The sequence below is a fragment of the Sorex fumeus genome, unplaced genomic scaffold, assembly GCF_029834395.1.
Source record: "Sorex fumeus unplaced genomic scaffold, SorFum_2.1 ptg000055l, whole genome shotgun sequence".
In the NCBI taxonomy this organism is placed as follows: Eukaryota; Metazoa; Chordata; class Mammalia; order Eulipotyphla; family Soricidae; genus Sorex; species Sorex fumeus.
This window is the reverse complement of record NW_026606112.1, coordinates 6795889-6823163: the sequence shown is the minus strand read 5'-3', so window position 1 is coordinate 6823163 and position 27275 is coordinate 6795889. Positions and strand designations below refer to the sequence as shown.

The following is a 27275-nucleotide window of genomic DNA, read 5'->3' as shown; positions in this document are numbered from 1 at the left end:
TACATGGATAAACAGAAACTACAAAGTTTCAAAAATATTCAAATAAGGCAGAGAAAACTCCAGATACACAACAATGTCAAACACATTTTCATGTTTTCCTATCTCATAAAACATAAATATTATCATTTATTAAGAATAAGTTTTAGATATACCCCTTAATACCAGTATGTCTTGCTTTAAAAGGAAAGCTTGCCAGTAGGACAATTTTAAAAACTGACCCGCAGTTTCTTTCTTTTTTTTTAAATCCCAATCTAGCTGTATTTAAAGAATAAATATCACAATCATGATGAACTATTTTATCTCCCCCACATGTAAGTTACTAGGCTTTTATGATAAATAAATTATTTAATAGCCTATTACTGCTTTAGATGTAGACTGACTAAAGTATGCACCTTTGCAGACAGACAGAAAATGCTCAAATACAGTTAGGAACAAAAAGTGAATTTTAACAGAAGTTACTAGGCCTAACAAAACTCTAAAGATACTGATGAAAAGTGCTTCTGTTAACATAAACTATTATTGTAGAGTGTTGTTTGTCTTGGGATGATTACTCAGTAGCTTATCTTTGAGTGAAAGCAAAAGCAGAGAGATTTGTTACTCATTAGACATAGGGGAGAGATGACAATTTTATTTAAAAAAAACTTCAAGATTGGTAATTCAGTGGTAGGCATGGCAGAGCAACAGACTTTGAAGAGGTGCAATCTGTACTCCTAAAACATATGTTGTGAGTCAATATTAACTCAATTTTAAAACATTAAATGTAAAACAGTAGCTTCCAAAAGCACAGTAGGACTATGCCCCACCCCCCTAAGAGGGCACAGGTTATACACTTCCAGTTAATTCTGACACTGCAGACTTTACAATCTTCATTAAAATAACAAACATCTCTCAGGCCTGAGCAATAGCACAGCGAGAAGGAGAGAAGGGTGCTTGCCTTGCAAGTGGCTGTCTGGGATTCAAATTCGATTCCTGGCATCCCATATGGTCCCCCGAGCTCACCAGGAGTAATTCCTGAGCATTGCTGGGTGTTACCCAAAAACCTAAAAACAAAAACTAAAAACAAAACAAAACAGAACAAAACCAAACATCTCAACGTCAAATAACAATAGAACCCTGTGATGAATTTTTGTTCGTACCAAAAAGCATAGTAAGAAATTGTTTTTGCTTTTCATAATGGTGCTTGTTTACAGGGACAGACAGTGCCTCTGCCACGTGAGATGTACACCATCTGTCAGACGCAGTGCGGGTCTACAGGATCAGTTCACTAACAACATAAATAAATGTGACCAGCGCCAAGATTCAAGTGTACATGACTCTTGAAAAACACTTAAGTTGGCTTTTTTCTTAATAAGCAGTTTCTCATGACCAAGTTCTAGGTAACACTGAAAGAGAGTGAATCTTCACTGGTGTCCTTGGTCTTTAGGACATCTGCTCTTCCCTTACCTCTTTATATAAAATCCTGTATTGTTCATTAGACCTCTAGTAATATCTGTCCCATTTCAGCTCTCATCCTTTAGCCCTAAGGTGGACTTCATGTAAACCAAAAACATAACATCACATGGTAACAATATACAAAGCATCCCAAAGTGCAAAATGTTACATCTAGCTTCACCTCAGTATTTTATACAGTACAGTTTGAGTGTCTTGGCTATAAATAACACCACTCAACTAGTTTAAAAGGTTGGCCACTCAAAGTAACCAGATCTCTTTTTACATAGGGTTAATACAATTGAACTATACAGGCATTTGTTCATAGAGCTTACTCTTAACGTGTATACATACATATATACATATATATACATATACATACATACATACATATATATGTATATATAGATTACACACACACACATAATTTTAAATGCTTTGTGAATGTGTGTGGATAGCCAGACAAACCACAGACTTAAATTTTCTCAAAGCTTGGTTTCTGGTTTTCACACTTTTAGTAGTCAACATTTAAAGAAAAATAAAAGTAATTTGCAACACAATTCATTTGATTTCTTTCTGCAAGACCTGCTCACCCTGTAACTCTTTTGGCAGGGTTCTGGACCTCTGCAAAACGGCACTGAGTTCTTCGATGACCTTCGACGGTAACTTATGATCAGAGTCCAGAGCAGCCTTGTTCCTATCCTCGACCTTCTTCAATGTCTTTAGGTTTTTAAGGCCCTTTTGCTGCCCATGAAGGATCCCGGCCTCTGTGTCCTCCAGACAATTGAAACTCCGATGCTTTCTGTTTCGATTTCGAAGTTTTTCATCCTTGTGCTCCAGGCACTGGGCCACTAGGGAGGCTTTGTCCTTCAAGGTGTGGTCCCCAGGCTCCTGATCATGCTTTTCACTCAGCCGTAGTTTTTCAAGTTCTGCTCTCGCACTCTAAAAATAAAACGAACTGTTTCACAGGAAAGCAAGATATGGTATACTTTAAGTAAAAAAAAAAAAGTCCATTCCACACAGAGGTTGATGCTTCTGTGAGTGTGTTGATGACCTAAGTTCTATCTTCCACACCTGGGACCTGTTTGATTATCTATCCCCATCTTAGCACTACCCAGGCAACTAAACTGGAGACCTCACAGTAATTTTCACATGCTTTTTCACAGAGGTCTTTCACATGATTTCAAATTGCGTATCCTTGATAGTTTACCTCATGCAACTCACTTATGCCTGGGTGTCTCATGTTCTTACATCTGCAATTTCTATAACAACGAGCTGAAAGCACTAAGGGCGTGTCTCATGGACATCAGCTCGACTAGAGCCCACTTATTGCAATTCTCAAAACATACTGGCATGCTAAGAATGTCGGGACCACAGAAAGTATGGGGGTGATGTGCCTGCTTTGCATGTGGCCATCACTGGTTTGAGCCTGGTGCTGCATATGGTCCCCAAGCACTGCCAGGATCGACTGCTGAGCAAGATGCTCACGGTTAGCTCCTGAGGACCACTGGGTCTGGGTCGCAAACTCCCACTGTGGAAAATGTTTAAATTAAAAACAAGGATGCTTCAGAGTACCTTTGTTTTTTTAAAGATAGGGATCCCCTACAGTGGTGCTCAGGAGATATGAAATACTAGGAATGAAACTCATACCTTGCCGATACTGGGCATACTCTTTTCTCCCAGCCCTGCTGAGAAGAATTCTTTCAGAGAAATCTACTTCTTTTTATGATTTCCTATTAAATAATTAACTAGTGAGTCTTTCCCTCCTTCTCTCCCTCCTTCCTTCCTTCCCCTCCCTCTCTTCTTTCCTTTTTTTGGTGGGGTTGAGAGGGAGTATCTCTGGCATTGCTGAGGGATCACTCCTGGCATGGTCTGGGACCATATGGGGTGCCAGATTTGAACCCAGGCTGGCTGAGTGTGAAGCAAGTACCTTACCTGCTGTACAGCTGCTGAAGTGAGAATACACAACAGACACCTAAGTAGTGTTTAAATTAATATTCCCTCAAAAATTAAAAAAATATATAAACTTTGAGAATTGACTATTTCCCCAAGTTTATTAACATTAGTTAAGAATCTGAAATGGAATCCTGGTTTAGCTTTTCTGAAACCAAGAATATGCTTCTTTCTGCCTTATCCAACTGGGCTCCAGGGGTGACAGGGAGGGGACATGTTTAATAGGCAACGGTCTAAAACAAAATATAGTAAGAGACTTAACTGCCAAGGGCAGCAGAAACAAGGGTCAGGATGAATGGTCCATGGTTGGAAAACTGCCTCAGGGCTGGAAGAAAGGGTAGCAGGGACAGAGAAGGTGCAATTTACGACAATAATGGTTGAAAGGAATCATTCCAGACTGGAGATATGGGTTGAAAGTGGACAAACAACCAAACATGATGGCCTTTGGTAATTGTATTGCAAACCATAATGCCTTAAAAGGGGGGAGAGGGAGAGTGGGAGAAGGGGAGAGAGAGAGGGGGGAGGAAGAGAGAGAGAGAGCGCCTGCCATAGAGACAGGCTGGGGAGGTGGCTGGAGGGATACAGAGTGTGAGGATATTTGTTGTGGGAAATGTACACTGGTGGAGGATGGGAAATGGAACATTGTATGACTGAAAATCATGAAAGCTTTGTAACTATCTCATGGTGACATGGTGATTCAATTACAAAATATAAAAACAGGTGACATTCTAGGTCATTATTTTCTGCTGCAAATGCATTATTTTTGTTGTCCAGGTGACATTCTTACGAGGAATGGCATTTTTTTTTATCAACCAGTGATTGGTTCATAATGACTTCCAAGTTCCTTATTGTTCTGTCTCAGTAAGGATCAGGCATTATTCTAATAATATCTCGTGGGTTATATTCAGTGTACACGACAACCCTATGTGGTGGGTTCTGCTGTTATTCCACAGTAAGAAGATGAGCACAGAAAGGAGCTACCCAACATTTCACGGAGCAGAAAGCCAAAAGGTCTCGGCTTACAGCACAGCTGTGCGCAGAAGCTCTGTGTCCCTCACTGTTTTGGCTGTCCTTCACCAACAACTCGTTTTCCTCATTTACCCAATTTTTAAAAAAGTCATTGTATCTAGGGAAGACTTTACCTGCCTAAATGAAGAAAATATATTTTATAGGTCTCATGAAAGACAGGTAATCTAGTCATGTGGCAACAACTGCTGGAAAAACAGTTCTTGAATATGCCCACTTATATTTTAAGTGTATGTTCTACCTAGAAATATTTTACATTATATTTTCATCTTTAAATGAAGAATCAAAAGTTGTCTAAAATATATTTCATTATGAAATTAACTTTCATTTAAATATTTAACATGTTAATGGCTGACATGAGAAAATTTTCAATTTTATACTTTTTTAAAGACTTTAAATGTTTTTCCAACTTTGAAATATTTTTAAAATGCCTTTGGAAAAATTTCTGAAACATCATATCACCACATTTACCAAATTTATAGAAAAGTTTGGTGTCTTGGGTACTTTGATAGTGATTTAGCTGCATTGACTTTGTATATCAAAACCACAGACATTAACACCATTGTAACCTTGTTATCCAGACTCCATTGGGCTATAATAGCACGTGACAGGGACGAATGGAGACATTATTGGCGCCCGCTCGAGCAGATCGATAATAGACAGGATGACAAGTGATAAGTGATGCCTCTTGAGAGTCGAGCAAGCTATCAAGAGTATCCCGCCTGCACAACAGAGCCTGGCAAGCTACCTGTGGCGTATTCGATATGCCTGAAACAATAACAATAACAGGTCTCATTCCCTTGACCCTGAAAGAGCCTCCAATCTGGCAGTGCTGGGAAAGATGAGTAAAGGAGAGGCTGCTAAAATCTCAGGGCTGGGATGAATGGAGATGTTACTGGCACCACTCGAGTAAACCAATGAACAACAGGATGACAGTGATACAGTGAACCTTGTTATCCAAATTATAGTACAATTACCTTTTAAAAAAGCAGAAGAATTTTACAAAATTGTCTTAAACTCTAGATTTGGGATATGAAGCTATTGTATATTCAGGTATTATACTAATTTTCTACTTGATATTCTTATTGTACCTTGATATTAGCAATTTATCAAGATGCTCACAATAGCATATATCTACTGGTTATGTTTGATTCATTCTCTTAATGTAAGTCAGTTCTAACTTAGATTGGACTAACTGTATCAGTCAGGACTAGCAGACAACAAAAGGAATTAACCATTATTTTCAAAGCGTTTATCTTTTAATAAGGAGTAATGTAACAGTGAGATCAATAGTCAAAGAAAGATAGGTATGGGAAACTATAATTTAAACATGAGATTCACATTGCTTTAGTCTTGAAATGTATTTGTTTAGAAAACAAGAGACTAAAACATCTTAATCCTTCAGCTCAAAGAAGACATATTAATACATTTCATATGCTTTTCCCCTTTTTTTTTCAGGAATTCAATTAAGCCACTGACACATTCCTGAGTCCCAATGGGTGTAATGAGTTCTGGGGTAAACAGCCTGTCTCCTTTCCTGAAGCCTGACTTCAAGACTGATTCTACTGTAGTTTTCCCCTGACCCTAAAGCTTAGAAGATAAATTGCTATTTTCTTTAAAAATGCCAAACATTTACCGATCCTCAGGGGCTATCATGCAATTATTTAAATGAATCGAGACAACCCATCAGTTTTCAAGCAACCAGAATTTGATAGCATTATTAGAAGGTCTAGTTACCATGGTTCCAGACATACTCTGCCATGGGCTCAAATTAAGGGAGGCTGTTAGAGGTGAAGTTGTAGAACTCTTTTACACCAGAACTCCTAGAGATAGTCGTGAGAGTGAGAAAAATTCATGATTTTTTGTGACAGTTGTAATTTTTACTATGCTTGTCAAAGTGTTTATTACTGTGCTTTCAAAGCCAATAAATGAACGCATTTAATCATTTTAAGACATAGAAAATGAATGCTATCATGAAACCTACCTCTATATTTCTCAGGGCTTGGCTTGCATTTCTCTCATGCTGAATGGGAATCAGAGGCAAACCTCCGATTTTGGGGTTTTTGGTTATTGAGCGCTTCCGTTCCTTCCCAGCTGGTGGACATATATCATTCTCATGCTGTGGAAACACAATTTCTTGCTGTTGGTTTGTGATTTTATTATGTAGGTCAGCACATAACATAGTCACTTGGCTCCTTTTCCACTATCCAAATCAAATGGTCTGCTTTCCATGAGAATGCCATTTATAAGGAAGGTGGGGGCTGGGAAAGGGTTGATGGGAATATAAAGCTCTGAAGTGAACTGAGCTTTGAGGTCTCAGTTCAATCTCCAAGCTTTCAAATACATGCCTTCTGTATTAATCAAACTAAAAGGGGGGTAGTATTTGAGGGAACAAACAAACCTCCTTGAGGGGGGAAATATAATACACTTTCCTATGTTTCTAGGTTCTGTAAGCAAAGTCACTATGTTCATTTTCTCCCTTCACCAACGATGACTTCAGTGCTAAAATAATTTAACCTCAGTATACACAAAATCAATCTCAGGCATGGTTAACAATAAATTAGACTGTTTTATGACCTTTTGAAACAGATTACTGTTTTTATCTAATTTAAATTCTAAAGAAATATTACCTAATACCTGGACATTTATACCAGAAAACACTGTACAATAGAGAAAATGGGACATTTGTTCTCAGATTATTGACAAATTCTACCCCACTGAGCAGATGGCTAGTGAAAAGTTAATTTTTTGGTGGCGGGAAATATCCACAGGTAAAAATACAAGATCTTGAGTGATAAATCTTGAGAAATGGATATGAAAGAAAATCTTTAAAGACGTATTTAATCATCAGGTAGATTTGTTTTTCAGAAGTTGGGAAAAATTTATTTTCAGATAATAGTCTAAGATACTGAACACTAACCATAAAATGTGAAGTTTACAGCTACAATATTTAAAAAAAAGGCCCCATTACTCTACATTCAACTTCAACCTAAAATTCCAAGTATACACTTGGACAAATCTTGAAGTTATATTACAGGGGACTACCATCTTCACTCTAAAGACTATGTGAAAATTATTCCTTCAATTTCTATTCTGCACCTGTGCCTCTAATATTCCTCCTCCTTGATGGTGATTGCACTGATTTATGCCCAAATCAACAGTGATTTAAAAACTTTTACTATTATGAAATATAGCATCTCTTTGCATCAAAAGTCCTAAGCCCTCTTCCAATCAATATTTTCATTCTGATAACAAATTAATTTTTCTAGTCATATATTCACCAGAGCATAACATATAGTTAATAATTTGAGAACAGGGAACAGATAGTACTTGGGTAAGGTGCTTGCTTTGCTCGCAGTAAACCCAGGTTCAGTTCCTGGCATCAAATATTCACGCCCCACTGGAGTGATATCTGACTACAGATCCAAGGGAACTGCCAGGAGTGTCCCCAAAGCCTACAACAACAATAACAATAATAATGGGCTGGAGCAATAGCACAACGGGTAGGGCGTTTGCCTTGCATGCCGCCAACATGGCCGACCTGAGTTCGATTCCCTCACGCCCCTCGGAGAGCCTGGCAAGCTACCAAGAGTATCTTGCCCGCACGGCAAGATACCCGTGACGTATTCGATATACCAAACACAGCAACAAGTCTCACTATGGAGACGTTACTGGGCCCGCTTGAGCAAATTAACGAACAATGGGAGGACAGTGACAGTGAATAATAATTAATAATAATAATAATAGTAATGATCTAAGAACAAATGTACACTTGCCCAAGATTCCTTCCTGTCTACTAGGATCAGGGCTGCATTTATTTTTTCTTTTAGTTACTGGGCTGCCGGAACAACATATGTGTAAAGTTTGCTCTTTCTCATCTTAAAGACAAATAAAGCAAAACTCAATAAATTAAAATTTTCTTATGCTTGACCTTTAAAGTTTATAAGGCTGCAGTATTTATTTGTATACAGTCTTTCTCATCTTTATCTCTTTCTCCGAATCCCTCTGCCTCACATAATCCAAACCCATTTAGACTACACTCTAAATGCAGACGCCAAATTTCATTCCAGTCCCAATTTCCTTTTCAATATATTCATTTGTCATCAGGCACCTCAAATTTCCTGTGGCCAAACAATCTCAATTTTATTCTGTACTTTTGATAATATCATTTAGGTTTTTTCATTGTCCAAGGTCAAAAACACTATGGTTCTTCATTAATTTATACTGTTCTCAAATCAATCTGCAGTAATATTCTTGCATACTAAATATGTTTTACCAAATCCACTGGTTCTACCCTGGTCTGAGCTGTTATTTTCTTTCTCATAGCTGTTTTTCTGCTGCATTATGGTTTTTCTACAGTGTAATCTCATCAATACAATTAGAATTACTATATCAATATGAATCATCTTTTTGTTTCTCAAGCTCCCAGATTGGGATGTCACTTGTGCCTTCCTTCTCATCCCTTACATCCTGTCTCACAGAGGCTTTTGTGATATTCAGAGAATAGTCAAGACTGGACCAAGTCTCATACACATTTGGGCTTTCTCCCTGGTTGCACCCACTCTTGAATGGTTGCAGTTCATTCAGACCTGAGAACATCTGCAGTTACTCAGTAAGACATTCCCAGGAACAGATCTCAGCATCTTTCACATCTACTGCATTATTGCTCCCTTCCTTTTTTTTTTTTAAATCATCACAATCATACCTATTTGAAATTTTTTTAGATTAAATGGTTTTTCCCTTTCAACACTGTAGAAATACTAACCATGTAGTTGGCAAAAGGCATTGGATTCTGTGTGCACAAAAGCATACAAGTCTAATAAGAATCCTGTGCCCTACTTTCATAGAGGTGACATTTTGGTACGAGAGGCTGAAAAATATAATTATACTAGTTATGTTCAATTAAGGCTGCAATATTGAAATACAGAATACAAGCTGAAAATCAAATTAGTCTGAAAGTCAGGGAAAGTCTGAGATGGAAGCTTGGGAATGAGGGGATGCACAGATGATGGGTGTAGCACTGGATAATGCCTGAGAGAAAACAGAATTTCAATTAAAAAATCAAAAAGAAATACAAATTATAAAAGAGAAGAGGACTTTGAGAGAGGGCTGACGGAATGGACATTAAGAGTAATCCAGAGCCCAGAGACATTGTTTGATTGATGGAGCACATTGAGGTACCATGGGATCCATCCCCGGCACCATTGGAAGTAGATGTATTCCAGATCCCAGACAGAGCTCACTGAATTGTGCTTGTATACTACTGGTGACTGGGCTGGAGCGATAGTGCGGCAGTAGGGCGTTTGCCTTGCGCGCAGTCAGCCCAGTGGGTTCGATTTTTCCACCCCTCTTGGAAAGCCTGGCAAACTACTGGGAGTATCTCGCCCGCATGTCAAAGCCTGGCAAGCTACCCATGACGTATTTAATATGCCAAACACAGTAACAACAAGTCTCATGATGGAGACGTTACTGGGCCCGCTCGAGCAAATCAATGAATAACGGGAGGAACATGACCGTGACTGTGACCGTGACTACTGGTGACTACTTTCCTGCTGTCTAAGGAGATGAACTATTAACTCCTGAAATCCAAGAGGACCTCTTATTGGGCTGAGGGCTCTTAAGTAGAGCTCAGGGGCTCCATTGACAATTCTCAGCCCTGTTGGCTGGTGGCTCAGTACAAGGACCAAGGAAGTGATGGTGCTCAAACCCTACATGCTGGGGATATCTGGGCCACCTGACAGTGATCTGGGTTCAGCAGGAACATGTTCTACAGTGCTAGAGGCCTCAGGACTGCATCTGGAGATGCTCAAGGAGCCATGTATCCACATGCTAGGATTCACATCTAGTTCGAGTGCAGCCTAGGTTGTACAATAATCACTGTGATATCTCCCAGCCCCCCCAACCCCCCGCACCCCGAGGAGCTTTGTGTTTCTCAGTGCCCCAAAGTAGAAAGCACTCATAAGTATCTATGGCAAGGAAAAGTGGGAGAAGAAGGGAGAAATAATGTGATTGTGAGATACAAGGCTTCTGGCTATTTAGACCTTGCTTCTGCCACTGTAGAATATAACAACTTTAACTGTAACAACAAAAACATCAATTTAGTTGCATCAAATATACACACAGAACCATTTTCAAATCTATGTTACAGTTTTACTAAACTAATTAAATAGAGTACAATGCCCAAGAGGAAAGAGAGCAAGAGAAAGAGAGGGGAAGAGGAGGGAGAGGGAGAGGGAGAGTGAGAGAGACAGAGCGAGAAAGAGAAAGGAAGAGAGAGAGAGAGAGAGAGAGAGAGAGAGAGAGAAAGAGAGAGAGAATAAAAGTCCTTGCCATAGAGGAAGGCTGGAGGGGGTGGTAGGAATGATATTGGGATATTCGTGGCGGTAGAAAATGTACAACTGGTGAAACGATGGCTGTTGGAACATTATATGATTTAAAACACATCATGAACAAGTTTGTAACTGTGCGTCTTGTGGTGATTCAATAGTTTTTTTTTTGCTTTTTGGTTCACATCCGGCAATGCACAGGGATTACTCCTGGCTCCGCACTCAGGAGTTACTCCTGGCGGGGCTCAGGGGACCATATGGGATGCTGGGAATCGAACCCGGGTCGGCCGTGTGCAAGGCAAACGCCCTACCCACTGTGCTATCTCTCCAGCCCCAACAGGTTTTTTTTTTTTTAAGTAGGGTTTGACTGGAAAATTTTAAGAAGTCACTAAAAAAGTTTGCAACTAATCTTTTTTTTTTTACAAATCTATTCCCAGGCAGTCTAATAAGTAACCAGGCTGAGACAACCAGTATTTATTAACCACTGAAAAGGTTAATAAATTGGACAGAGAAAATGGTTCTCAAAGCAAATAAGGACCAAATTTTGGGGTGAATTAACTTCTCACTTGTAAGAGAAAACAGGAGTACATCCTCAGTAATAAAGACTGGCAACTTAATCGTTAACAGAGAATTTCAATGCTCCTGTGGGAAGCATTAATGCGAATTCATCCAGACAGGGTTAGGCGAGAAAATAAAATGCTATTAATGGGTCTCTTTAACCCTTCTCAGAAAATGTGAGACCTCCTCTGTAGAGATTAAGTAGGGAGTTGAGTATATGTATTAGTCTCTGACATCCCTGGGTGTAAACCACCAATTAAATATGGTTCTAAGCAAATGATGGGATTTGGTTTTTATTCTCTCACCTAGAAGCAAAATCATGTATGGTTTGCCACAGACATAAATGAATTTTCTTGCTGAAGCATTTTGCACACAGTAAATATTATAGATATGTAGGTTCTTTATCCCGTTTCTGGAAATGCAGTTGCAGAGGAAGTGAGAGGTCTAAAGGCAAGTAGAAAACCAGGAAGCTTCTTTAAAGGGGGATCCAAAGGGGACTCTGGTGAGTAAGGACTAGGAGAAGTCCTTCCTCCTGACTCTTTGGATGGGCAGGTTTGAGCTTAGGGGGCTTAGGAGTTTCTGGGCTGGTAAAAAGAAGCCTCCAGGATGAGATATTGCTAAATCACAAGTGGCAATGATAAATGTATACACATATAATGCAGCTATTAAAAAATGCTTTAAAAATTCCCACTGTGCAAAATTTTCCTATGGTCAGGTTACTTTAGTGCAGAGATGCAAAAAGGTATCATACCTGGGCAATAAAGACACTAGTCATCCACTCCATCTGAGTTTGTAAACTATCACAGCACAGGTGCCTGAAAAACAAGGTTTAACAAAAAAAGACATTAATTAAAAATGACAATGGTGTACCCACCAGTGCATTTATTTGGTAATTAAGTGATCATAAATATCTTTGGCCTTCTCTTGATGAACGGAGATCCAACCAAAATGGGAGCTTTTCAATATAATTTACCTTAGGTTGCTGTTAAATGTACATCACAATAGGAGTACAAATATATTAGTTTAAATACAGTTCAAGGTTCTGAAATGAAAGTGATATTCTTGGAAAGACAGGAAGATTTCATTTGCTTTTTTAGATAAATGAATTATTTTCTTCAGAATTTGAGTCTAAGAAGACAAATATATGCACATTTTCTAAAGAAATTTAAAAAAAATCTTTAGACAGCCTTCATCATTATGATTATATATAATAACACTCGTAAGACTCAAGAAAAATAAATTAAAAAATGCTTTATAAATCCCATATATTCAGTAATATTTAAAAAACTTCAATCTATATAAACATATTATAAAAAAGCAAAAAAAAAAACAGAAGGCAAAACACAAGTATAGGTACAGCACACTTGGAGAAGAAATGGAAGTTTTTTTTTTATGAGAAAACATATAACTAGGGGCTGAAGTGATAGCACAGTGGGTAGGGCATCTGCCTTGCATGCGGACCAACCCGGGTTCGATTCCCAGCATCCCACATGGTCCCCTGAGCAAGGCCAGGAGTAATTCCTGAGTGCATGAACCAGGAGTAACCCCTGTGCATTGCTGGGTGTAACCCAAAAAAGAAAAACAAACAAACAAACAAAAAAAACAAACAAAAAATTTATGTAACTAATACTAGAAAAGCTTACTAAATATTTCAATGTAATTGCATTTTTTTACACTCCAGGATTATTATAAATAACTATAAAAAAATTTAAAGTTCTGAAAGACAATTGCTTCAACATTCAAAAAAGGATTCCCTTCTCATGATTAGATCTAAAAACTCATTGTAATCAAGGAACCCATGTATACAAAATGTTGTATATCTGAAAATGAAAGAATTAGTAATTAGAGGTGAGAGCTGTATCATAAGACTGGGGCCATTTGAGCTATGATTTGAATGAAGAATAGCAGTTCAGCCTTTAAGAACAGCTGGAAGATGACGGAAGTGGTGAAAGGCAGCTGCATATAAGATAAATAAAGCTCATTAAAACGATCACATATATTCAAGTGTGAATATGAAGCAGTAAAGAATGTTGAAGGCAACTTTTTATCATTAAGTAAAAGGAAAAGTTAGGAGTGAAGGTAATGGAGAACCCAGAAAAAGTGTCTTGGAGGCCCTCCTAATTATCCTGTTTTGTCCCGTAGTGGACAGATTCACAGGAGAGGTTTAAAGCATAAGAGAAACAAGATACATTTCCAAAACATCACTGTGGTGGCCAGATAGAGACTATGCTAGAAAAACCAAAGCAAAACCACAACACGCAAAGCACTGGAAATGAATAGATCTGAGAGATAAGTAAAAGGCAGGTCTGGTGTGGCTTAAAGATTGGATGCAGGTAGGTGTGGGAGGAGACATGGAAAACAAACTGCCTAGATCTACTAGTGATATGCTGGGAAAACTTTTTGTTTTCACAATAAGGGAAAAACAGGTCTGAGAACAAGTTGTTTTTTTTTTATAACTGAGTTTGGGCTAATACTTAAAATTTATTTAAAACTGAATTTTCTTCATTTATTTCCCAAAACTCAGGGTTCTACATTCTCTAGGAATAAAGAAGACATGGGTTCTCTTAAAAGGAACTAACAGAATGAAAAGGAGTGAACTGAATCACAACTTGAAGTGATCAATTACACTATTCACAGACACAAAGTATTTAGAAGATGTTTAAAGTCTGAATATCTTAAAATCTTTGGAAAGTTATTTAAGATATTTTTTAAATAACTTTTAGAAAATATTTAAACAAAGTATTTAAACTTTCCCTTAAGTGAAACATTTCCTATTTGTAAATACATTAACCAGATAATAACATGACTGATTTGCTCAAGTTGCCAACAATGTATCAAATGCAAACATTGCCAGCTGTTAACTTACCAGTGATGCTTTTCAAAATATGCTGTCAAACCCCAACTGCAACACAAAGAAACAATCACACAAACATATAAGAGGATAGATTTTATAAGACTAAAACTAGAATTTGATGTTAAGTGGGAGATATTTTATGGTGAAATACATAATAAAACTGATACCCACAGCAATAAATCAATGTGTATGGTTAAAGTAGAGGTAAAAAAATAAAATGTTGAGAGAATTGGGAATATGTTTAAATAACATAGAAGGGAGCCAGATGGTGTTGGACAGAGGAAAAAATTTTTTTTCAAAATATACAATTGCCTGACTAAGGACAGATGTCAAGGAAAATAACTCAAATAATAAACATTTTCATGTACAGATATTGTGGGAGATTAAAACATGGACCAATTTCAACATACGTATATGTACAAGCAAAAATAATTTTTAGTAAGAGAAACTTCATTCTATTACTAAACATATATACATATTACATATGGCATATTAACTGAAGTTTCATGATATTAAAGAATTCATGAAGAAATAAGCAAATCATTGTAGTTTATGATATGAAAGTGTGGGATAAAAATACTGGAATGATTAAAGTGTTAAAGAGGAGCAAGATGTATAAGAGGAGTCTACTTTCCGCCAGATCTATACCATGATTTCATTAACATATTTCAAAATAAAAGGGAAATTTGCAGAACCAGGACAAAAATATTCAAAAAGCCAAGTATCAGGAAGCTGGACAGCAACATTTGTTTTCCTGTGAATAGATTACCCAAAATAATCGATATGTCTCCAGGCTCTGAATGACAAGCAATGGAATACTGAGAAACACCCGAATTTCCCAGTAATAACACATTCTTGGGATTTCATTCTTGCTTTGGATTAATGAGATGCCATCATTGAAGCACTTGGCCTTATTCTCAGTGGAGACACAGTTCCTCTTTATCTACCCACACAGATTCCCTATTCTGTTAATCTCCTGCCACTTCTCTGGAGATAGCTAAGGAATCTCTTACTTTATTAAAATTTAGATCAATGCCTCTATCCCTAAACACCTGTATTTCCTTGAACACGCATATTTCCCAATAACCTTTCCAGCAACCTTTCCCTTTCAATCTTTACCTTGTCGGTGGCTTCAGTTTCTTTTTCACTCCAAGAAAAAATTTCATTGAACTGAGAGAAAACATTTTATCAGGTTTACTACTCTGTAAGGAAAACAAAATAAATAATAACTAAACAGACCTGGGAAATATCCTTATATTTCCCTTATGTGAAATAAGGGAATCTAGGTTTAAAATTGTTCAGCTTCTCCAGTGTTTCATAAACATACTATCACATTTTTAGTAAATACAATTCTGATCACAATGCAATATGTTTAAATAGTCATGTTTATATATGATTGTTCATATATAGATGTTTATGTCTATAATGTATATTTACATATTAAAATGCATATGCCTAAGTCCATAATCACTTATTCTAAACAATTGTGACCAGATGCATATCAGAATCATTTTCCCAATTTGAAAAATATAATTTAATGCATATGTAATTCACCACACCACCAGTGTTCTGGGAAGCCAAATATACTTATATATTATTGCCAGAAGTACAAGGTATTTGATATCAGATATCAGGTGAAAATATTTTTATGACTGAATGTTTATATTTCTCTAAATTGATATGTTTCATTGAATCCCTAATGGTACTCAGAGTTGGGTGTTGAGGTTGAAGTTCTCAAGAACAGGATGTGTTCTAATAAGAGGTTAAGGAGGATACTATGCTAAATGAGGATAGTCAGTCCCATGATCCACTTGTTGGCTCCAGGTCAGTGAGAAATATATATTTGTTGTTTCTAAGTCACCTAGTCTAAGACAATTTATTATAGCCACCCACTGACTAAGACAAATTTCCTCATATAGGTTTGGGTCAGGTTTTGTCAGCAAGTGAGCTATGATATGCTGTCTGGATGAATTTCGGAATTATATAAGACGACTACAAACTAGTACAGGCAACACAGTACTATCTCAAATGTCCCTATTAATAAAAATGTCACTGAGAAACCAAGAGAGCAGACTAAATACAAAGGACTTACATTTGTACTGGGCCATTTAAATAGTCTCCATGGATATACTAATCTTTATCTGTAATTAATATTCAAGGTCATTGTCCTGAAATAGGCTTCAGGACAAGTCATTGTCCTGAAATAGGCTTCAGGACAATCGGTTTAAAGGCAAAATGTGAATCATTATACTCTAATCTATGAACTTAATATCAAGCCACAAACATTTTCTATTTAGTTTTTGATAGTCTGCACAAGAATTTGTCAAAATAATATTCATGAACAAGTTTTAACAAGAGGTTTTTCCATATTCTGTAATTTCTCTAGGAAGCTTTGTTTTTCAAATTGTATGCAGATAGCATTTGTAACTGAGAGGAAGAGGCTGGAGAACCAGAGAACTGGGCGCAAATCTGGCACTCTGGCAACTACTTTGAGACATCATATTACTTCCAATACTGACTTTATTTATTGCTTTAAAATAGGTTAACAAATACTGACTAGCTAATGAGTTACAATGAAGATTTAATGAGTAAGTAAAGGGCTATTATAAATGGTTATGATAAATACTCTGTCACTCTGTCACTGTCCTCCTGTTGTTCATCGATTTTCTCGAGCGGGCCCAGTAACGTCTCCATCGTGAGACTTTGTTGTTACTGTGTTTGGCACATCAAATATGTCATGGGTAGCTTGCCAGGCTCTGCCTTTCAGGCGAGATACTCTTGGTAGCTTGGCCGGGCTCTTCGAGAGGGGCAGAGGAATCGAACCTGGCTCGGCTGGGCTGGCTGCGCAAGGCAAACACCCTACTATTGTGCTATCACTCCAGCCCATGATAAATACTCGATTTGCTCGAGCAGGCCCAATAACGTCTCCATTGGAGACTTTGTTGTTACTGTGTCTGGCATATCGACTACGTCACGGGGAGCTTGCCAGGCTCTGCCGTGTGGGCGAGATACTCTTGGTAGCTTGCCGGGCTCTCCGAGAGGGGCGGAGGAATCAAACTCGAATCGGCCATGCTGTCTGCGTGCAAGGCAAACGCCCTACCGCTGTGCGGAGCGGTAGGGCGTTTGCCTTGCACGCAGTCAACAAGATAAATACTAAGTGATAAAAATGACTATAAAAATTTACTCTTATAATTGGCTAGAGTAAACCCACAGATGAGCTATTAGCTCATAGAAATAGCAATACTGTAATTAGAATCTTAGGATATGAACAAAAATGTCTTTAGAAAATAGTTCGAATCAGTACTAGCGTGAGGAAATCTGAATAATTTTTCGAAGTTTTTTACTTCCAATTATACTTTGAAGTATTTTTTAAGAAGGCACTTGAATCTGAAAAAGGATGGGAATAATAAAAACTGATTTCAATAAAGAAAGCTGGTGAAGAGAATACAGAGGAAATACCAAATCAAAAGTAAGCATGAATGTCGATAATGCTTAGGTGACCAATGAGTTCTTTGGGAGGGAGGAGAGGCCTGTAATTTATAGAATGAATTTATTGCTACTATCATCAACAAATAAGGTATTAAGCTATATATATAGTTAAAATAGTTTATATATATTAACTATATTATAATATCATATATTTTTAACTATATTAGTTAAAATAGTTTTTTTTAAACATTTATTCTCCTATGGGTGCATTTATAAAATTCAATCACTAGGTCACAGACTTAAATCAAAATTAGGAAAAAGGTTTTGATTAAACTGACAGGGTAGGTGGTAACTAAGACAAAGGTATGGTTATGTATTTGTTAGTAAATTTCAGTTTTAACTGATTTAACAAGACAATTGTTTATTAGCACTCAGGTGGCACTCAGGGTTTATTCCTGGCTTTGCATTCTGGGGCCACTCTACCAAGACTGCAGGACCATGTAAAATGCCAGGGTTAGCCACATGAAGTAAGCACCCAACCCACTGTATAATCTTCCTGTCCCCACCACTGACTGGTTTAAAAATGTATCCCCCCCTTTATTTGTTTGCATTCTTTAAACTGCCTAGTCTTTTAAAGAAAAAAAACTATGTCCAAATTGCTGTTTATTTTTATTTTGCTCAGTTTATTCTTTTTTTTGTATGTTTTCTGAAATAAAATAGTTTTACTTAAGGACATATGGAAGAAAATTATAGATAAAGTACTAGTAAGGAATTATGCATTCCAAGTTGAGATGTGGGAGATGCCAAAATAAAAGGCACAAACATTTATTATTTTCCTAAAGAAAAATAAATGAATCTTTTTTTTTGGTATCTTTTACAGTGCTTCAGTTGTAAAGAATTCCCACATAGATGAAAACAGCCATCAGACAACTTGAAGTATTGCTACTGTGTACATTTTAATTCTTCTAAAACCTGCAATAAGTATTTTATATACAGGATAAAAATTTAAATAGAAAATTCTTTACCAACAATATTACATATTATTAAAAACATTTAAAAACGCATGATATAGGATGGCATACTTATTAAAAATAAATTCTGATATACAATCAAGTCTTATGCTTAAGATCACTGCTGCTCATTTTAATGCTAGGATTATATCATCTACTGTGTCTTAAATTTATTCCTTAACATTTGAGTGGAAATATTCAGCATGCTTTTATTTTTATGTCCTCAAAACAGTCATTATATCCTTTGCAGTGAATAAAAATAATTCCCTTTAGGATTCTGAAAACAATTATATTAAACATATAAACAAGTTTTAGTAAACATAAACTGTTTTTATTTGTACAGTCGACACTTCCTTTTCCATACACGCTTCTATTTCTTTCTTGTTAAAGTCATTTTCAGATAGTTTATGTGTTTTCACTTTTCATTCCCACTAGCAACTGATTTTCAGATAATTGGTTTCTTTGCTTACTACTTTTCTAAATATAAGGAAATAGCTTTTGAACCACTGAACATCGAACAGTGAGACACTTGCAGTAAATATCCCACACAGTAAATAGCAAGGAGAGGCATTAGGAATGTAAACAATTGATGAGACTCCTGGCCATTCTGTCAAAGTTTAAGTTAGATCAAAAACCAGGTTAAAATCTCTCCTAGTGAGAGATCTTAGATTTAGATTCCTGTTCCTGGCTTTACCAAGCAAGCAGGGGATGGAAAGGGGCATCCTTTCAGGATTATGAGCAAGATGGGATCTGTATATTTGAGAATGCACTAGGCAGGCTTCATTAACATGGGATATTGATAAGTTCAGGAATGCCTACATTTAAAAAATGCTTTTAGTAATAGATTGAGAATTTGAAGTGATATAAGCAATTCTCAAGCCACTTAAATGTGCAATTCTGATATCACACAGATAATTGGTCTAAAAACAAAGTGAATCACCTAATTTTAGATGAGAGCAGCAATGATGGAAAATGGTATTTTTGGCTTATTACAGTGCTGTTTTTGGTATGAGTGTTTTGTGGAGAATTTCTTCAAGAAGGTAAATATATTAGTGTGTTATTAAATTTAAATGACATTAGGCATTATATTTCATTAATGCTTCATTAATATCCACTATTATATTAAAAATAAAGTTTTTTACTAAGACAAATTAGTATGCTAAAAATTCTGTAATTGAAAGAAATAACTTTTAATCACCCTCCTTACTGCTTACATTGGCTTTTTTTTCACACATTAACAATGTAACGGCAATATTCTTGGAAATGTCCCACCTTTTATGTAAATCAAGTCTCAAAACATTTTAATTAACACTTTCGGTGCAGGGAAAACTCTCAAAACAAAATATATCTTCCTTAGTGCATTACCCTAATTTGTCATTAATAAGCATTCATAAATTATCTCTAATTAACACAGTCCCCTTACTTCTCAATTTGCAATTTCTCATCCCTTCTCAATAAATTATTTTTAATACATATTAGCACACATATATTTGTGTAAATGTCAAAAGGAGAGCTAAATCGTCCCTTCAGTAAATTAGAGCATTTCTACTAAGGATCATTTACTATAAAATCATTTGAAAAGCTAACATGGCCAGGGATTTGACCACAATATTAAAATAGAAAGACACGGTCAGACAGTGCAGATGGGATGGCACTGACCTTGCAGGCAGCTGACTCGGGTCCCATTCCCAGCACTGCTACTAGTGATTTTAGAGCACAGAGCCAGGTGTAAGCCATGGTGTAAGACACACCTCTAGTGCTGGGCGAGACCCCAAAATGGCCCCAAATAAAATAAACAAGTGACAGAAAAAATTGGCCAGCAAAATAAAGTATTGAAGGTAATAACGTGAGTGTGAAGGAACACCATAACTTGTCATCTGCTTTAATGTTCAAGTATTAGTTACATTTATTTATCCAGAGAAATGTAATCAAGCCAAATTCCATAAACTAAGTGTGCATTTTCTTTAAAAGTCAAATTCTGAGCCAGGGTTCCATGAGTAGGTTCCTGAGAGGTTGGTTGTAAAATTTACAAGGTTAGTTTTGGCTAAGGTATCATAAAAAGTCTATTAAAAATATTAGCACCTATTGAAAGTCTTATTCTATTTTATTCCGTCACTAAAAGTATCAAACTAAAAAATAATATCAAATTATTGTTTATAAGGTATGTTTGTGCACAGAACCTTTGGAATCAGAGACCCACAAATGAATTCTGACAATTTCTCCCTCGCTACACGATCTTGGGTGAGTTATAAAATCTTTGTTACTCTATTCTTTACCTGTGATACAGAATACTAACAGTACTGATTTCATGGCTTTAAAGATAAAATGAGATAATCCAAGTGAAATGCATAGAATTCTGCTTTTCATCAAGTGCCCACAACATTAGTTACTTTTATGCCTGAACTGTTATCATCAATATTCATGTCTCCTCTCTGTTTCTAGCAACATTCTGCTGTTGGCCAATAGAAGCAATGGTTCTTTATATTATTCAAGTTCAATTCAGGTTGATCTTTAAATATACTCAGCAGGCATACAATTACACAAGGGGCTCAGCATATGACCTGTATATCAAATGAATATCAGGGTGGATCGCACATTAAAGAGACTCAAATAACATTCAATCTGATTCAGCTCTAGATGTCTAGAATAAACTGTGAGATCTCGCATTTTAATGAATACACACCTCACGTTTCTGGACTCTAAAATCAGATTTGTTCACAGAAACACACACACTTTACATGTGTTTCTCTACTGAAAATCTTGATCAAAATAAATGCTAAACAAAACAAAACACTTGATATCCCCAGTGCCTTGTTGCTGGGTCTATCGGATGGAACAGCAAGCCAAAAGTCCAAGTGCACGATGTAGAAGAGTTCTCTGAAGGACAGACCAAAGCTGCAGAATTCAGTGCTATCGCTTTTTAGCTTACTTTCTGGACTGTCCACTGTCTTTGAACAAAGTCAAGATTTATGGCTACGGGGAAGCCTCCCTGAAGGAGAAATGTGAACACAGGGAAAGTGATCAAATCTTGTGGAGGGCGCAACAAAGGCCACATCACAATGGGCCCAAGAGCTGTGGAAAGCCTAATGGCTATTTCTTTAAAATACTAACAGATGTTATTTGTCTTGTACCTTCTTTATGCATCTGTGTGTTCAGAGCACAATGGTGTGAAACACCACACACTTAAAGGATTGGGCGATATTAATTTAATATGTAAAAGCATATCTGGGACTTGCTGTCATTCTACCTTTAAAATAATCAAGTCTTACCTACTGGACTATAGCGCGACTCAGTCACTAAAACTCCTGAATGTGTTTTGTGACTAAACAACCTAGGACTGCTGCTGGTACAGGAGGGTAAGAGGTACAAATACCTGCTTTTAAAATGGCCAAAAAGCTGTATGTAATAATATGGCTTTAGAGAGTCTATCGTTCTACCATCAGTTAACATACATCTCTTTTAGGGGTCAAACAGTCCAGAGGGTAGGGCACTTGTTATGAACTTAGTCAGCCCAGGATTGATACCTGGTACCCATTATGGTGCCCAAACCATGCTGGATGTGATCCATGAGGAAGGAGCCAGGACTAACTCCTAAGTACCATAGGGCTTGACCCCAAAACAGACTAAAAAAGATCTTTCTTATTGTTATGTGCTATCACTCCCATTATTTAAGTCATATGCCAAGATGTAAAAATGTTATTGGGCAGTACAAGGTCTGATGAGTCAATGGTTCAACGCTAGGGCCCAAAAATATGATGCCACACAGGGTCTCCAGGACCACACTTGTAAATACTTGTGGGCCTCGAATGCTAAAAATATGATGCTCTGGAGGTCACGTGGTGCCAGGGTTTCTTTTGTGTTCTATCTCCCTGGTCCTTATGATTTAAATTTGCATTTTCTTGATAAATAGTGTGTTAAGGACTCTTAGAACAGTGAGTATTTGTTACTCCTATATGTAATCCTTTGCATAGGATCGGTTGAGTAGTTAGCTCCAACTTTTACTGGGATGCTTTTTCTTTATACTGTTGATATGGAGGCATTCCTTTTCAGGTATTTACATTATGACTATATATATTCTCAGAACAGAGTTGCCTCTTTACAATCTTGATAGAGGCTCTGATGAACATCTGTTATTGTGAAAACACATGTATATTTCATAATCTAATAAGAACTTATATATATTCTGATTTAAGCATTGAAATAATCTGTTGTGCAGGAATTATACTATCAGGAATATATTACAGATTTGGAAATTGAGTTTGAGACATAAAGCAACTTATTTAGATGACATATTTAATAGATTTGAGATTTTTTGACACTATGTTACACGGTTTTAGGGATGCTGCATTCATCTAGGCCCATTTTTATCTCCATTTCCCTTGTCCATTCCTTACTATTTAAAATAAAAATTTCTACAAAATTAAAACTTATAGGTATTCCACTCCTGGGAATATATCCCAGAGAGGCAAAAATGTATAGTCGAAGTGACATCTGCACTTGTTTGTTCATTGCAGCACTCTTTACAATAGCCAGAAACTGGAAGAAACCTGAATGCCCAAGAACAGATGACTGGTTAAAGAAACTTTGGTACATCTACACAATGGAGTACTATGTAGCTGTTAGAAAAGATGAAGTCATGAAATTTACATACAAGTGGTACAACATGGAAAGTATCATGTTAAGCGAAATGAGTCAGAAAGAGAGGGATAGACATAGAAAGATTGCATTCATCTGGGGGATATAAAGTAACAAAATATGAGATTAATACTCAAGAATAGCTGAGATCGGCACCAGGAGGATTACTCCATAGCTTAGTGGCCAGTCGGGCATTCTAGAGGAAAGGGCAGCTCAGATAGAGAAGGGAACACCAAATAAAGGGTGTTTGGAGGATCCTCCCAGGAGGGGAGATGCATGTCGAAAGTAGACTATGGACTGAACATGTTTGCCACTCAATGCCTCTTTTGCAGACCACAACACCCAAAAGGAGAGAGAGAGAACACAGGGGATTTCCCTGCCACAGAGTCAAGGGGGGATGGTGGGATGGGGGTGGGGGGATATTATCCATGGTGGTAGAAAATGGGCACTGGTGGAGGGATGGGTATCTGATCATTGTATAATCAAACCCAAGCACAAAAAATTGTAAATCTACAACTGTACCTCATGATGTTTCACTAATAAAAAAAGAAAAATTAATAAAAAAAAGAAAAAAAACTTATAGGTATTCATTATTCAAATACAATCAATAAATGAATTAATCCATGCAAACATATAAAAGATACATTCATCAGACTTATTTCATATTTGTGCTACCTGGACACCCCACATTATATTAATTTCCCAAGCTAAAAAATCTCAAGCCACTTTTGCTGTTAAATCATGACACATATTTTAAATTTATTAAGATAGTGATTTATTTGCTAGTTTAGGACTTAAGTCATCTCTGCCCAAGTAAATTTAGAAAGGTCATATAAAGTTTCTCACTGTGTCTCTGACAACATTCATATATCCCAGAGGCAGATAGAAATAATCTACTTTTTATGTATTTTATTTACTATGGACCTTGATTTCTGAAAGGGATGAAAAATGTATAAAATGAGAATGCTAATATCTATACCACAATGTATACATATTAAAATACTATCTAAACAAATACCTTCGGATCCTTGTAAAGAAAGAGATGCCCATCTCGTAAAACAATATACCGGTCTTGAAACTTATTCCCTGATAGTATTTTAGATGGTTCTTCTTTGATTTTCAAGATGCCTTCTTTAATACTTTCCTGGGTTCTCCTCTCTGCAACATACAACATTACATTTATAAGTGCATTTTTATTTTCAAAAGAAAACATTATTATATTTCAGTTTTAATAATGTAAAGCAAAAACTTGCTTTGTGGCTACCAGTCACAAACAGAGCCAAAGAAGTTCTACTATTTATAATATACAGAGGTTATCCAAATTAGGGACTGGCTAATGAGCGTTTGACATGTACTAAATCGATATGTGCTGTAAATATAAAGTAGATACAAGATTCTAAAGAGCGCAAAAACATGTTAAAACATCTCAACTTTGTAGACTGATTCATGTTGAAATGATATTTTTATCTATGTGATTTTAAATAAATTGTTAGAAAAGTAATTTCACTTGTACATACAGATATCTCCATGTCTGAACTACTGCCTAGAAACAAACTAAAAAATACACTTTTTTTTATTGTTGTGATTACTAGACAATAGAAAATATGAAAACAACCTTGGCATCCTCTGATATAAAAACAGATCAGAAAAATGTGACATACAACTATGCAATAGGTGTATGCATATACACCTATGTGTGTTATATACTCATATGTGGAAATGACTGAACATATATAGAAATATGAATTATGTATATAAAAGACACTCCAGCCATCTGATAAATTTTAGATGACCTTTGAACCCATTATACGAAGTAGCGTAAGTGAAAGACAAATGTGATCTCTTATTTATAAGGAATCTAAAACAACTCACAAATATAGAGAACAGACTGGTGGTCTCAAAAAAGGAGTAAACAGTAGGCAGGGCAATGAGCTGAGGGTGACTGAAGGTGCAAATTCCAAGTTATAAAACAGATAGTTTCTGAGTGGTAACAATATGGTGACTACCAATAATATTATAGCATATTTTCTGAAGTCACTAAGAATAAACCTGAAAGTTATTATTATAAAAGCAAATTACAAACTAATGGGTATTAGCTAAATTTATTATTCACTTTGCAATGTGTCTCATAGTACATACCTTGTATTTAGATAACGCTACATATCAACTGTAATATATCAACAGAACAATAAAAAAATAATAAAGGTTTTAGAGGATTTGGATAAACTGGTACCCTCATATGCTGCTGTCTGGAGTATCAATGATGCAGCTGCTTTGTAAAACAGTTCTGCAATTCTTCAAAAGGTTAAATTAAACATTGTCTTGTGGTGGAAGGAAGTCACATACAAGAAAACTAAACAAAGAATAAAAGACTTTCTTGAATAAAAGTCACTGAGTGTTTGAAAAAAATGTCAGTGATCATCAAGTTGAATCATTTTTCTGTGTTGAATGCTTTATTTAAATGTGGCTTAGAGTCACGCATATGCTGCCCGAGCCCATGTGCTGCTTGTGCCCACGTGGCCGAGCACATGTTGCGGCTGAGTACATGTGTTGCCCGCATCTCCCCTCTTGAGATGTGTTCATGCTTTCGTGTCCAATGCTGGTATGTGTGTAGAGGCTCTCTCCGCCCTTGGAGAAGCCCATGTTCTCTCTTGAGTACGTTACTCTCTCTCACTCTCTCCCCCTCCACACCTTAAAAATCCTCCAAATAAAATCTGTTTCACACACACACACAAATGTGGCTTAGAGAAGTCATATATAAACATTTAAACAGGCTTCACAGATTCATATTTTCTAGTGGGAAATCACAAAGGTTAATAGTTTAAACTATTCATTTTAAACTTTTCATAGTAGGTCCTTGTATAAAAGCGAGCAGACTGACTTTCTTACTAAGAATTTCACTTAGGAGATGAATTCAGGACATTTCCTTACCGACTGACTTTCTTACTAAGAATTTCACTAGGAGATGAATTCAGGACATTTATGCTGTTAAAAGCAGACTCTCACCTATTTCCAAGACTATAATTCTACATTAGTGGAAGAGGCCTTCTCTTCAACTTTTACACATATACTGAATTAAAAACACTGGTGGGAAGTAGAATGTAAAGTAAAGTAGAATGTGAAAGATACATCAACGGAAGTTTAGAATATGAACTGTGACTACTCTGGCTGTAATTTTATTTTATTTCCTTAAATCAGTTGAGAGTGGATGGCTTAGCTTTCCAGGTCTGAACTGACTGGAAGTAATTTTAACTATTCTATTCTCATGCAAATTAATTCTAAAGCATTTGTCATATGCAGTAATCTAAATTTAGAAGTCCACAGGGATCTGCATTTGAGTTACATCTATATCTTAAAAATATTTCTCCCCAACTGAGTTCATTAAAATTTGATTTCTACGTATCTCATTCTACTGGGATAACTTTAAAGAATTTTAGTGCTTAAATCTTCAGTAACATAAAATTATTTATACTGGAACCTTAAAAAAGCTATACATTTATGGTTTACTTGAGAAAGAGATGTTGAAATTAAACTCAATATAGAGGTAATGATAATATAATAAAAGATAGTCTAATAAGATTAGCAATGACAAAGCCTGAATGGCAATTTAAATGAAGTTTCAGTCTCCCTATCTCAATGTCTCAGTCATCATCCATGGAATAGAAAGAAATTTGAGGACTATTATCTTTCTTTTCAAATGAGTTAACTCCTCATTACAATAATGACAAAAGCACCAACTGTTTCTAAGTAATAAAATGTCACTGTTCAAGGACACAACTGATTTTAAGTAGGAAATAAATAAGAAAATTTTACTTAATTTCATACACTTCCATAAAAAGGTAAAGCATGTTACCTCATTACCTCAAATGAATGAACAGAAATTAGGAATTGGGTGATTTATAAATCTACTTCTAAATGTCATGCCTACATTTTAAGCAGTTTAGATAAAAGTACAAGATGAAAGAAAAAAAATAAGGAAATTAAAATTCCAAACATAAACAAAAGTGCAGACTTATTACTTGTTTCATAAATAGCCGCAACCGTATTAACTAAACG

General features: G+C 36.3%; 1 protein-coding gene across 1 annotated transcript in view; it reads right to left on the bottom strand.

Moving 5' to 3' along the window:
- Positions 1 to 1829: 1829 nt before the first annotated feature.
- The window catches only part of ARAP2 (ArfGAP with RhoGAP domain, ankyrin repeat and PH domain 2), a 207555-nt gene continuing 182109 nt past the window's right edge, over positions 1830 to 27275 (bottom strand). Inside the window, exons 28-33 of the mRNA XM_056125562.1 lie at positions 24238 to 24377; positions 15265 to 15347; positions 14158 to 14193; positions 12043 to 12106; positions 6392 to 6526; positions 1830 to 2370 (exon numbers count right to left, since the gene is read on the bottom strand). Of these exons, the coding sequence (XP_055981537.1) occupies positions 1990 to 2370; positions 6392 to 6526; positions 12043 to 12106; positions 14158 to 14193; positions 15265 to 15347; positions 24238 to 24377 (839 nt within the window). The 3' untranslated portion in view covers positions 1830 to 1989. The remainder of the gene's footprint in view (positions 2371 to 6391; positions 6527 to 12042; positions 12107 to 14157; positions 14194 to 15264; positions 15348 to 24237; positions 24378 to 27275) is intronic.